The sequence below is a fragment of the Oncorhynchus clarkii genome, chromosome 5 (genome assembly GCF_045791955.1).
Source record: "Oncorhynchus clarkii lewisi isolate Uvic-CL-2024 chromosome 5, UVic_Ocla_1.0, whole genome shotgun sequence".
NCBI lineage: Eukaryota > Metazoa > Chordata > Actinopteri > Salmoniformes > Salmonidae > Oncorhynchus > Oncorhynchus clarkii.
The window spans coordinates 50,920,507-50,934,517 of NC_092151.1; the positions used below are offsets into that span (position 1 = coordinate 50,920,507).

The 14,011-nt window shown below is 42.2% G+C and overlaps 1 protein-coding gene across 4 annotated transcripts in view; it reads left to right on the plus strand.

The window, feature by feature from the left end:
* Nucleotides 1–14,011, plus strand: part of LOC139408969 (ArfGAP with coiled-coil, ankyrin repeat and PH domains 2a) — a 102,728-nt gene that overhangs the window by 57,522 nt on the left and 31,195 nt on the right. For all 4 annotated transcript variants that reach the window (XM_071153504.1, XM_071153502.1, XM_071153503.1 and 1 more), the window contains exon 9: nucleotides 6,738–6,812. In XM_071153504.1, coding sequence (XP_071009605.1) covers nucleotides 6,738–6,812 — 75 coding nt within the window. The remainder of the gene's footprint in view (nucleotides 1–6,737; nucleotides 6,813–14,011) is intronic.

Consider the following 14,011-nt stretch of genomic DNA (forward strand, 5'->3'; position numbering starts at 1 on the left):
GAAAATGCCAGGGAGGAGTTATTGTGACAGGGTAGGATCCAAAGTGTTTCCTAGAGGACACTATAATCTTTGGCTACGTTGAATGTTTTCTCTTAGCTACTTCATGTAGCTAACATATTCATGCTTCGCATATTCCTCTTTGATTTAGAAGATACTGTTGCACAAACAACATGCTGATTTATACCATCACTGGTATTATCTGGCTGTGTAGCTAATTACGTTTGCTCTGACTCGGTACATTTATTAGCTAGCTAGCCAGCTAACTAGAGATTAGCTTTAGCGGCTATCAAAATTTAGTCCCAACTTGCTAATAAAAGACAAATTAGCTGTTTGCAGATGTAAGGAAAACAAACAAATAGTGTAATGATAGAATGCTAGTAAATTTATATTAAGAAGCACATTTAAAGTAGCATCGTTGTCATCAACATTGTTGCATGTGCTGCATTGACTATGAAGACTGAACGCAAATGTCGCGTGGTCGAGGAACAACAAATGCACTCCTTGAGTGACGGAGCGAGACTAGGTCTGTGTGGAAAGCGGCATGGCGAGAGCGGAGAGAGATGACTCAAGTAGTGAAGTAAACTATAAAAATTGACTTTACACACGGCAAATCACATTTAACATCTCTAGGGTAGGGGGCAGCATTCGGAATTTTGGATGAAAAGCATGCCCAAATTAAACCGCCTGCTACTCGGGCCCAGAAGATATGATATGCATATAACTGGTAGATTTGGATAGAAAACACTCTAAAGTTTCCAAAACTGTTAAAATAGTGTCTGAGTATAACAAAACTGATTTGGCAGGTGAAAACCTGAGAAAAATCCACTCAGGAAGTATTTTTTGGGGGGGTTTTGTAGTTTTCTATTCAATGCCATTACAGTATCCATTAACTTAGGACACAATTTGCAGTTCCTATGCCTTCTTTAACCGTCTTTAGAAATTGTTTCAGGCTTGTATTCTTATAAATGAGGGAGTAAGACCAGTCTGAATGAGTGGACCCTGACGTGTCACAGAGCTTTTTCATGCGCAATCCCGAGAGAGTGCATTTCTTGTTTACCTTTTATATTGACAACGTTATTGTCCGGTTGAAATAATATAGATAATTTAGGCTAAAACAACCTGAGGATGGAATATAAAAATCTTTTGACATGTTTCTATGAACTTTGCGGATACAATTTTTATTTTTTTGGTCTGCCTGTTTTGACTGGGTTTGAGCCTGTGGATTACTGAAGAAAACGCGCAAAGAAAATGAAGGTTTTTGGATATAAAGAGACTTTATCGAACAAAAGGAAAATGTATTGAGTAAATGAATGTCTTCTGAGTGCCACTATATGAAGATCATCAATTAATTAATAAATGTTATCTATATTTCTGAGTTTTGTAACGCTTCTGCTTGGCTGGTTACTCTTTGTAATAATTTGTCAACTGGGCTATGTTCTGGGCTAGGTATGTTCTGGGCTAGGTATGCTTTCGCTGAAAAGCATTTTATAAAGCATTTTATAAATCTGACACTGTGGTTGGATTAACAAGAAGTCAATCTTTAAACCTATGTAAAATATGTTTTGTTTTCTGAATTTTTATAATGAGCATTTCTGTATTTAAATTTGGCGCTCACTGGATGTTGGCCAGATGCGACGCTAGCGTCCCACATACCCTAAAGAGGTTAACAAACTAAACATTCAAATACTGTTATAGAAGGTAAAGTAAAAACCAAAACCGGTCTGTGCATCAATACTGGTATATCGTAAAATACGGTATACCACCCAGCCCTAGTTTAAACAGGGGAAACGTTGACCTATCTGCTGCTCCTGTGATGATTATTATCTTAGTAGAGCAGTGGGAATGAGGAAGCTGGAAGAGGAATGACAGGGTATTCCCACCCTGGGACTCAGAACGTAGGCTTATTAGTGAAGGAGAGAGCGGTGTGGAGGAGCTACCAACAGGGCTGAGCTTAACGACAACATTATCAGTTTGATATTGATAGAAAGATAGGACGATTGACAAGGCTTTAGCACTTTTAAGACTAATGCCGTTAGTTCCGTTGTACTAAGCAAATCAAGTAAAGCTGAAGTATTTGACATGTATTATGGCTGACCCCACTTAGTTGACTGGCTGATTGTTTGGTCGATAGGCTGTTGGTCGAGCAAGATTTCTTTAGTCGAGCAGTCGCAATTTTCAACAACACAAAAATCATGATGCACAAGATTGATTCGCGCCTATCTCAGTGGACTAATCCATTGCGGATGACACAGTCCGCCCCTCTAAGACATGTGATACTGAAATTGTATTTGGTTATATTATGTAAAAATAATGGCGCAACACTAATAAATGTAATATTATTTTATAACATGCGCTTTCCCCCACGTTGGATATGGTCACTGACCGCAGTTCTGAAACATAATCTTCAGTGCGCCTTGCAATTGGAGCCTTTCCCTATGTTGCTATGTGCATAATAGCAAAATTAACCAGCATATTGGGATTGAAAACAATGCGTTGAAGGCACCAGCAGTGAGCTCCAAGGTCTTCTCATAATACTAGTCCCGTGCAAATCGACATCCCTGTATATTGAGAGAAATGTCTGAGTTTGACAGGTGTTGCTCACGGTTTGAGCAAGAAAACAATAACTGATAAAGTGCTGCGCATAGCCTATATATGAAGTGCCTACGTACAGTGCTGGACTTGTTGGGCATTTTGAAAGAAACGAACCGCGTCTGAATTGTCCTCAGAAATAACGGACAATCTGGGATAATAATTACGTAACCAACGTTCTCTAGTGATACTAGTCCCGTGTGAATAAGACAGCCTAATTGTCTTAGACAATTGAGGAGTGAGCAAACCTCAACTTAATTAGGTCTGTAAATAATAGCCTAACTGTTAAATGTGCCTGGCTTTATAAATCATCCATTTACAGTGCATTCGGAAAGTATCCAGACGCCTTGATTGTTTCCACATTTTGTTACGTTACAGCCTTATTCTAAAATGTATTAAATAGATTTTCCCCTCATCAATCTACACAATACCCCATAATGACAAAGCAAAAACTGTTTTTTAGAAATGTTTGCAAATGTAAAAAATGTATAAAAACTGATATCACATTTACATAATTATTCAGACCCTTACTCAGTACTTTGTTGAAGCACCTTTGCCAGTGATTACAGCCTTGAGTCTTCTTGGGTATCATGCTACAAGCTTGACACACCTGCATTTGCGGAGTTTCTCCCATTCTTCTCTGCAGATCCTCTCAAGGCTGATCAGGTTGTTGCTGCACAGCTATCAGCTATCAGGTTCAAGCTCTGGCTGGGCCAATCAAGGACATTCATAGACTTGTCCTAAATTCACACTGTTTTGTCTAGGCTGTGTGCTTAGGATTGTTGTCCTGTTGGAAGGTGAATCTTCGCCCCAGTCTAAGGTTCTGAGCGCTCTGGCGTAGGTTTTCATCAAGGATCTCAGTGCTTTCCCTCGATTCTGACTAGTCTCCCAGTCCAGTCAGAAAACATCCCCACAGCATTGTGCTGCCACCACCATGCTTCACCGTAGGGATGGTGCCAGGTTTCCTCCAGAAGTGACGCTTGGCATTCAGGCCAAAGAGGTCAATCTTGATTTCCTCACACCAGAGAATCTTATTTCTCATGGTCTGAGAGTCCTTTAGGTGGATTTTGGCAAACTCCAAATGGGCTGTCATGTACCTCTTAAGGAGGAGTGGCTTCCGTCTGGCCACTCTACCATAAAGGTCTGATTGGTGGAGTGCTGCAGAGATGGTTGTCCTTCTGAAACGTTCTCCCATCTCCACAGAGGACCTCTGAAGCTCTGTCAGTGACAGAGCTTGAATGACCAAGGCCCTTCTCCCCCGATTGCTCAGTTTGTTTGGGCGGCCAGCTCTAGGAAGAGTGTTGGTGGTTCTAAACTTCTTCCATTTAAGAATGATGGAGGCCACTGTGTTCTGCAGAAATATTTTGGTACCCTTCCCCAGATCTGTGCCTCAACACAATCCTGTCTCGGACCTCTATGGACAATTCCTTCAACCTCATGGCTTGGTTTTTGATCTGACATGCACTGTCAACTGTGGGAACTTATTGTTCCAAATGGTCAGAAAAAAATAATATATTGTAATCTAACAGGATCTGTTTGGCACACATAATACTCATGCAACACCTGCTCCTATACCTTCATTTTTCTTGATCTCCAGTAGTTTCCACACTTATATCAAATGTCTTCCACAGATATGACTTCCCTTTTCCCTCCTGAGCAACCAGTAAACATTCCCCCATTTCAAGTTTATTTTTCACATCCTCCCCATAAATGTTGCTGTCGACATTACTGTGTTCAGAGTTTGTTTTAACCTATTTATTGATGTGATTATGTTAGGCAATTAAAAAATATATACATTTTATTTTATTTATGTAACTAGGCAAGTCATTTAAGAACAAAATTCTTATTTTCAATGCTGGCATAAGAAAAGTGGGTTAACTGCATTATTCAGGGGCAGAAGGACAGATTTTTACCTTGTCAGCTCGGGGATTCGATCTTGCAACCTTTCGGTTACTAGTCCAACACTAACCACTAGGCTTCCTGCCGCCCCACCTATAGGTCAGGCCCTATTGGTCACATGCATGCAATACTTACCCTTTCTCTCTTTACATGAAACATGTATGGAATGTGTTTCCTAAACAATTTAGGGGTTTCAGTGACTGGACTTTTCATATCAGGAACTGAAAGATTGAAGCGATTGTCTTTCCAAGATGCTTTTAGCCTAGGTTGAATAACGAAATGTATTTATTTATACACTCAGAAATGAATAAATTAATTTACCATGACTATTCATCAGTCAAATGTCAGAAACAATATGCACACTGTAACTAGTGACTGATTTTCTACATGATGACAGAGTGAAAGGGAACAAAGATGCACAACCAGTCATTTGAATTGTAGACCACGTCAGTCGGTGGTCGTGCAGTGGGTGAGTCAGAATCACAAGGCCTACTTCTGAATGGACCAGTTACAGTGATATAGCCTACACATAGAAATAGAATGACCAGAAGGGACTGTAATTCTGTGTTTATGGATATAGGCAAAATACTGTTAAAATACACTAGAAGCTGTAGTCTAATGGGCTGGTTGTTATGGAGGAGGGGGAAAACATTTCCAATCCAATCCAGCTGCCATTCCGACAACCGCCCACTTTCTGCTAAAACGAAACAAAATCTGTCCCCAAATATGTATCTCAGCTCCAGAGGCATCTAGTAATGGGCTTTAGTAGTGGGTGCAGGGAAAGGAAAGAGGGATACCTAGTCAGTTGCACAACTGAATGCATTCAACCGAAATGTGTGTTCCGCATTTAACCCAACCCTCTGAATCAGAGGTACGGGGGGCTGTCTTAATCGATATGCACATCATCGGTGCCCAGAGAGAGGTTGTTGTTGGGGGTTAATTGCCTTGCTCAAGGGCGGAACAGCAGATTCGAACCAGTGACCTTTCGTTTACTGGCCTAACACTCCAGGTTTAGTGTGAGTGTAGTTGGATCCTGATTTAGGCTCCTTAGAATAATTTATTCCATAGTGTAGGCTTGTCTTGTATGAATTATGAAATTAGGCCTATGCTATGCTGCACTTGTGGCGAATCTGTGCTGTAATTGTGCTCTTTGTTTCAATAAATCCCCCAGATTGCCATTAATGTATGTATTTTTCTTAACGTTACTTAGTACAGGGTTTATTGGAGTATAGATTCTGTGGAGTGTTAGCTAATCCTCCTCAGTGTATTCATTAATTTATAAGCATGTTGTTTAATAAGTTATATCAGTGAGGTTGTTTATGCTTTAATTTACAGCCCTAGTATTTACTTAAACATTGCATGAAAAATGGTTATTACAAATCGACTACCTACTTTTTGATTCTTTGGGGTTCATTGAAACTCTAAAGCTACTGTAAGTAATAGGTTGTTTCTTAGTTAATACCAAGACTAAAACAGAACTGTAAAATAAAGTGTAATGTCCCATAGTTCCCTTAGGTTAGATCATTTCTGTAGGTTGTAATGATACAGGAGTTCCATTAGACACACATTCGCTGCATCCTGGTTCCTTTCTCGACAAATGATCTTTGTTACCAGATAGTGTTTGCTTGAGATGAGATATCATAGATGCTGATTTAGGCTGTTTGCAGCCAAAAACCCTCTGAAGCGGAGACTAGAATTACACTGATGTAGGAAACAAACTCTGGGGTCATCAAACGACCTACTCAAACAGTCTTCAAGTTCCTCAATCTGAAGGAGGAGAGCTCATCTCATAGTGGAGCAGTTCTTTATCCAAGGGACACCTTTATGGTCCAAGTTTGAAAGAGAGCATAGACTACAGACTGCAATATTGCTTTCATGCGTTTTTAGAACCGTGCTAAATTCAGGACAGCAGATGAGTAGAGGAAGCCACTTCAGATAAACCAAGTATTTTGCATATGAACTCTATTTGAAGGGGAAACTGGAAGTTCATTAGCAACTACAGACACAAAAACCCTTACAAACTAGCCTTGAACCCTTTACTGTAGCTAGAGAGGATAGAGGCCTACTGGGGATTGTGGGGTCATTAGGCACAAAACGTACAGATATCTGACTGAAATAGAGGGGGACTACCTGAACTTGTCCAATAAGGAACGGTCATATTCTTTAGACTATTGCAACCTGTTTAAAAATATGGCACACACACAATTGATGCTTTCAAACAATCCTAACCTGTGCTCTGTGTGTTTCAGCTGGACCAGCTGGTGGTTGATGCAGCCAAAGAGAAGAGGGACATGGAGCAGAAACACTCCACCATTCAACAGAAGGTAACACACACACAGAAACATGACTCACCTTTTTTGGCACACTTGCGCTATACACTGAGTGTACAAAACATTAAGAACACCTTCCAAATCTTGAGTTGCACCACCACTTTTACCTTTAGAACAGCCTCAATTCAACGGGACAAGGACTCAAAAAGGTGACAAGCATTCCACAAGGGATGCTGGCCCATGTTGACTCCAATGCTTCCCAAGTTGGCTGGATGTCCTTTGGCACTGGCAGGATAGAGTTTGGGAAACCCTGCTCTAGCTATCCTTGAGCGAGCACACACACACCCTCCCTGTCTCTAGCCTTGGGGAGCTCTGGTTTAAAGCAGTGATTTGACTGAGGTGGATCCTTTTCCCACAGCCATAAAGCCTTTCTTATTGCACTCCAACCCATTCTATTAAAGGATCAGCCCTGAAACTGGGATTTTCAGAAAGCCTCACCAATATACCCCCAGTTACTCATCCACTTCTGCCCTTCTTCACTCTAATCATAGAAATGGAGGATCTGTCTACTTCTATGAGTACAGCATGTATTTTAATGAAAAAAAGTCATTATTAATGACAAACTATGATGTATTTTGTCACCCCCTTACCCATTCACTTCTGTACCTGTCTACTCACTCTAATACACATGCTATCATTATATTTACCATTCTATTTCTATGCAAACAGTATGAATGGTAATTCATTATTTCATTATTTCATTAATGTGACAAATAAAATTAGATTTGATTTGATAATGGTTTATTTAGCGCTATGAAACACAGAACTGCAACTTACTAATGTGTTGTGTAACACTAGAAGAGTAGAGGAGTCATTGGGCAGGCGTTGATGATGAGATCTCACAGGCTAGGTCTGGCACCTTAATAAGTCACCGACACACAGGCACACACCATGCTTTATTCAAGTGGGTCGGACGCTTCGGGGCTCACTTACCAAACGACAGGGATACTCGCTACTCTCCCTGTAGTTTTTATAGATGCTCCCCAGCCCGTGGCTGCAACCCATGTGGAATTCCTAGTGTCTGGCATCCTTTAGAACTGCCGATTTGTGGTCACTAAGGCTGCCCTTAAGTCCCTACACTTTTTGGCCCTGATGGAGACATGGATTACCCCAGAAAACACTGCTACTCCAGCTGCTCTCTCGTCATCTGACTGTGTTCGCTCATAATCCGAGAGCATCTGGTCGTGGTGGCACTGGGCTACTAACTTCTCCTAATTGGAGATTTTCTCTTTTTCCTCTCTCTCACCAGTATCTCCTCATTTGAATTCCATCTGGTCACTGTTACTTGTCCACTCAAGCTTAACATTGTTTTTGTCTATCGCCACCAGGTGTCCTTGGAGAGGTCTTGATAAGCTAAATTCCCGACGATGGCTCACCAGTCATCGTACTGGGTCACTTTAAACTCCCGACGCCTTACTGCAATTAATTTATTTCCAACTCTTTCTTTGCACTCTTTTCAGGGTTTCATGAAAATCCTGGAAAAGTCATGGAATTTTGAAATTGTGTTTTCCAGGCCTGGAAAAGTCTTGAAAAATTATAAAATCAGAAATGTTTAGGAAAAGTCCATGGAAATTAAATAATTTCAGTTCATGTAATTTATTTAGGTACTGTGTTTAAATATTTTATGAATCAAATAAAAATATCAGCCAGAATCGGAATGAGCGCGTCTGTGTTAGCGACTGTGTTAGCGAGTATCACCTGCATGCATGTGTGAGCCGAGACGATTGGGCTGTTGCTCAAGGAGAGAGAGGCAGTCGGACAATATGATAGAGAACAGACTAATAAATAGGTAGCCAATTCAAAACATATCTTGTAGTTAAATGTTTTCGCCATGACCCAAAAATGTACACCGACACTTGCGAGTGCGGGTTTGCCTCAGCTGAAAATCCATTTGATCTTTGATATATTAAATGAGTGAATTATTTCAAAAAGCATAAAACGTATTTGGTTGTAATGTTATGTCACAATGTTGTACATCAAGGGTGGTCAACCATCCTCCAGGAGAGCTAATGGGTGTGCAGGCTTTTATTCCAGTGCCCCTCTAACAAACCACATTTTAGAAATTAGCTGCTCAACCGGATCTTGATAAAACTGGCTCTGTGTTTGAGCAGAGCTTGATCAAAAGCCTGCACACCCAGTACCTCTCCAGACTGAGGGTAGACCACGTGTTTTATACCGTTGCCTAACAGGTATTCTACTTTAGGAGGGGAGGGGGGATAAAAGTAATGGAGAAATCATGGAAAAGTCATGAAGTTCCATCTGTCAAAATGTGTATGAACCCTGCCCTTTACTCTTGTGACCACTTTCCCAGTCCCCTTCCACTCACAAGGCAGGCAATATGCTTAACCTCATCTTCACAAGAGGCTGTTTGCTTTCTAATCTCTCTGCAACCCCACTCCATGTGGAGCACTACTCCTCCAACCCTTCCCACTCGGCCCCTACCTAGATGGTCATGCGCCGCCGCAATCTTTGCTCTCTCTCTCCCACTACTGTCTCCTTCTATCCTATCCTCTTTTCATTTGGCTTAATCCTTCTCCCTCCTGTCTCCTGACTCTGCCTCTTCGACAGTACTCTCCTCCCTTTCCGCAATCTTCGACTCCCACTGTCCCCTTTCCTCCCAGCCGGCTCGACCTTCTCCTCTTGCTCCGTGGCTGAGTGACTCACTGTGTGCTTACAGAACAGGGCTGCGGGAAGCTGGGCGGAAATGGAGGATAACTAAACTTCTGTCCTTCTACTCCCCCTTCTGTACCTTCTCTTCCTCTGTATCTGCTGCTAAAGCCACTTTCTATCACTCTAAATTTAAAGCTTTTTTCCACTTTCTCCATCTTCTCCCTCCTCCCGCTCTGTGGACGACTTTGTCAACCACTTTGTAGAAAAGGTTAACAATATCCATCCCTCATTCTCTCAGGCTACTGATCCCACTCACACAGAACTACCCTACGCCTTGACCTCTTTCTCCCCTCATCTCTCTAGATGATATCCTGTGACTAGTGATGTCTGGCTGCTCGACAACCTGCCCACTTGACCCCATCCCCTCCTCCCTTCTCCAGACCATCTCTGGAGACCTTCGCCCATTCTTCATCTCCCTCAACTCATCCCAGATATAAAAAACTACAGACCTGTATCCCTTCTTTCTTTTCTTTCCTAAACACTTGAGCATGCTGTCTCTGACCAACTCTTTCGTTATCTCTCTCAGAATTATCTTCTTGACCCTAACCAGGCAACTCACTCAACCGAGACCTCTCTCCTCTGTGTCACGGAGGCTCTCCGCTCTGCCAAAGCTGACTCTCTCATCTGCGACTAAATCTAACTGCTCCCTTCGACGCCGTGAACCATCAGATCCTCCTCTCCATCCTCTCAGGGTTGGGTGTCTCAGGTTCTGCACAATCCTGGATTGCGTCATACCTGGCAGGTCGTCCCTACCAGGTGGAGTGAAAATAATCTGTGTCTGCACCACGTGCTCTCACTACTGCTGTCCCCCAGGGTTTGGCTCTAGGCCTTATCCTTTTTTCTCTTTACACCCTGGCAAACTTCTCAGCTTGGATGTCGGCCCACCAACTCAAGGTCAACCTCGACAATACACAGCTGCTCTTCCTCCTGGGCAGTGTTCATTTTGGAAATCTTTTTAGTCTATCATTTTTCTGCATAACATCCTATTCTCTCCCAACAGAAGAAATATGAGGATATATCTGGCCATGAATTCCCAAACCTACATAGATATTAAAGAGTGATGGAGGGGGAGACGTCACTCGATCGCGCCATTATCAATGTTCCACAGACGCCGAAGCCACATTGATGTTCAAAAGTCAAACGGAGGCTAATGACTTTGAATGGGAACTAATGAGCTAAAAGCCCAGTAATGTAGTCGAGTCCAATTCAAGTCCCCTGCTACCAAATGTTTGCATATAGGCTCCCAGGGCCACGTTCAGTTGCAAAACGTTCTCTAACGTTGCAGATAAAGATTCCATGAATAGAGCCAACGTTATTCCTTATTCAACATGTCAGAGGGAGATTTTTGTTTGTTCTACATAGCATATTTATATCTGAATGTACCAAAACATTGCGTCCTGCTGAACGTGCCCCAGCTATAACAAGGTGACGCCTAAACAAATTTTTAGCAGCCCCGTCCGCAGTTCTTTCGGAAAGTATTCAGACCCCTTGACTTTTCCCACATTTTGTTACATTACTGCCCTTTTCTAAAATTTATTAAATTGTTTTTTCTTCTCATTAATCTAGACACAATACCCCATAATGAGCTCTGCCAGGATGTATGGGGAGCGATACTGCACACCTTTTTTCAAGTCTCTCCAGAGATGGTCGATCGGGTTCAAGTCCGGGCTCTGGCTGGGCCACTCAAGGACATTCAGAGACATGTCCCTAAGCCACTCATGCGTTGTTTTGGCTGTGTGCTTACGGTCGTTGTCCTGTTGGCTCTGGAGCAGGTTTTCATAAAGTATCTCTCTGTACTTTTCTCCGTTCATCGTTCTGGCCACTCTACCATAAAGGCTTGATTGGTGGAGTGCTACCTTCTGGGAGGTTCTCCCGTCTCCACAGAGGACCTCTGCCAGAGTGAACATCGGGTTCTTGGTCACCTGTCTGACCAAGGCCCTTCTCCCCCGATTGCTCAGTTTGGCCAGCTCTAGGAAGAGTCTTAGGTGTTCTTAACTTCTTTTATTTAAGAATGTGTTCTCGGGGACCTTTAATGCTGCAGACATTTTTTGTACCTGTGCCTTGACACAGTCCTGTCTTCTCTGTGCTCTACGGACTATTCCTTCCACCTCATGGCTTGGTTTTTGCTCTGACATGCACTGTCAACTGTGGGACCTTATAGAGACCGTGTAGACCGTTGTAGAAAATTCTCAAGGGTGATCAATGGAAAAAGAATGCACCTGAGCTTTGCAAAGGGTCTGATACCCTTTGCAACAGCTTCTATCTCAAGGCCATCAGACTGTTAAACAGCCACATTGAGTGGCTGCTGCCAACATACTGACTCAACTCCAGCCACTTTAATAATGGGAATTGATGGGAAATGATGTAAAATATATCACTAGCCACTTTAAACAATGCTACCTAATATAATGTTTACATACCCTACATTATTCATCTCATATGTATATGTATATACTGTACTCTATATCATCTACTGCATCTTTATGTAATACATGTATCACTAGCCACTTTAACTATGCCACTTTGTTTACATACTCATCTCATATGTATATACTGCACTCAATACCATCTACTGTATCTTGCCTATGCTGCTCTGTACCATCACTCATTCATATATCTTTATGTACATATTCTTTATCCCCTTACACTTGTGTCTATAAGGTAGTAGTTTTGGAATTGTTAGCTAGATTACTTGTTGGTTATTACTGCATTGTCGGAACTAGAAGCACAAGGATTTCGCTACACTCGCATTAACATCTGCTAACCATGTGTATGTGACAAATAAAATTTGATTTGATACTTATGTAAATAAGGTATTTCATTTATTATGATTTTTTTATACATTTGCAAACATTTCTAAAAAAACAGTTTTCGGCTTGTCATTATGGGGTATTGTGTATAGATTGCTGAGAAAAAAAATGATTAAATCGATTTTAGAAAAAGGCTGTAACGTAACAAAATGTAGATAACATCAAGGCGTCTGAATACATTTCGAATGCATATATCTCAAATTTAAAAAAAGGAAACGCAATGGATAAGTTTCACTGGAACCTGTTTTTGTACATGAGTGAGTTTGTTGGTATTTGTTGTCTGTGTATGTATCTACATCCAAGTTTGTTTGCCTGTCTGGCCTCTTAGTATGTCTGTCAGTCTGTGTCTATATGTAAATCTTTTTCCAGCTCCCTTTTTTTGTGTCTGTGTGAGAGTGTGTGCATGTCTGTCTGTGTGTGTGAGCGGAACATGGCAAGCAGCAGCTTGCTCTCCAGCATGAGCAGCACTTCCAGCCAGGAGCCCTCTCATTCGCAGCCCGTGCAAATTTACGCTCATCCTTGTGCGTCTTGCATCCCAGCGCCCTCCCTGTCCAACCCCCTCCCCTTTACTAGATGCTATTTTTATGTCGTCTCGCTCCCTCCCTCTCTCTTTCTCTTTCTGCCAGTATGTATCAGCAGTTCTAACCTCTCCTCTTTTTCTTCCACCTCTCCACTGTTCCCCAGGCTGCTCTGCAGGTAAGCCTTTTTCCTGTTCTGTGCTTTTTCGGTTCTTTCTGCATGTTGATAGTCTGAAGTAATCATGATATATTATTGACACATACATGACGTGACCGGGAGGACCACTCAGTCCTCGTCACAGGTATGCTCGTGTCTGTTGAATTCCATGCATGGCGGTTGTGTTATATACCAGTCATTCATTCACCTAATGTGTTTATGATACAGCATATTGCGACAGTCTAGTCTTTATGCCTTATTGCAAAGGGAATGTGAGAGGCAAGTTTGATATCGGTCTAATTGCAACGTTGCAGAACATTACAAAAATGTGTTGTTCTAGCTGGGATAGGCTGAATCTATAACATACAAGCTAATTGCTCAATTGAAATATTCACCTAGACTCATGTGCATTTCATTTCCTCATGACTGCGTTTTTTAGAGTGTGCTTAGTATGCCTTACCTGTGTGAATTATTAATACATTTCTAGAGGGCTCCATCGTGTTACAGATTGTCCCCATTGGACGGAGGGGGGTTCTAAGTTTTGCTCAAAGTATTAGCTTTTCTGCTTCTCAGAGGAGGAGGCAGTGGATTGTAAACTGGAAAGGGTTCATTTTGGTTTTGTGGTTTGTGCATGCTGCAGGAGAACATGAGTCTATATACATACACACACACTGGGAGAAGTAGAGTACATGGCTTTCAAATAGAGGCTGTATAAATGTTTCATGCTGGAGCTAATCTGCACGGGGTACGGTTTGTTATTCTAAACCCATTGCGCCAGCCAGCATTGACCTACACACACACACATTCGCATCCCAATGAGTTCGCATGCCGCTGCAGCCTCAGCGGAAGGGGGAGGTGCCAAACTCAGCCAGCAGCAGTGACGAGTGTTGATGAGGAACGGACCGACACGCACACACAGGGTAATGGGGAGGCTTGTTTTGGAGAGAGGGTGCTAGTCCGAGTATGACAGGGCTGTCACTTGAGATGCTGCGGGAGGACAGCAGAGGTAGCTACCGCTAGCTAGCCATTGTCAAGGTG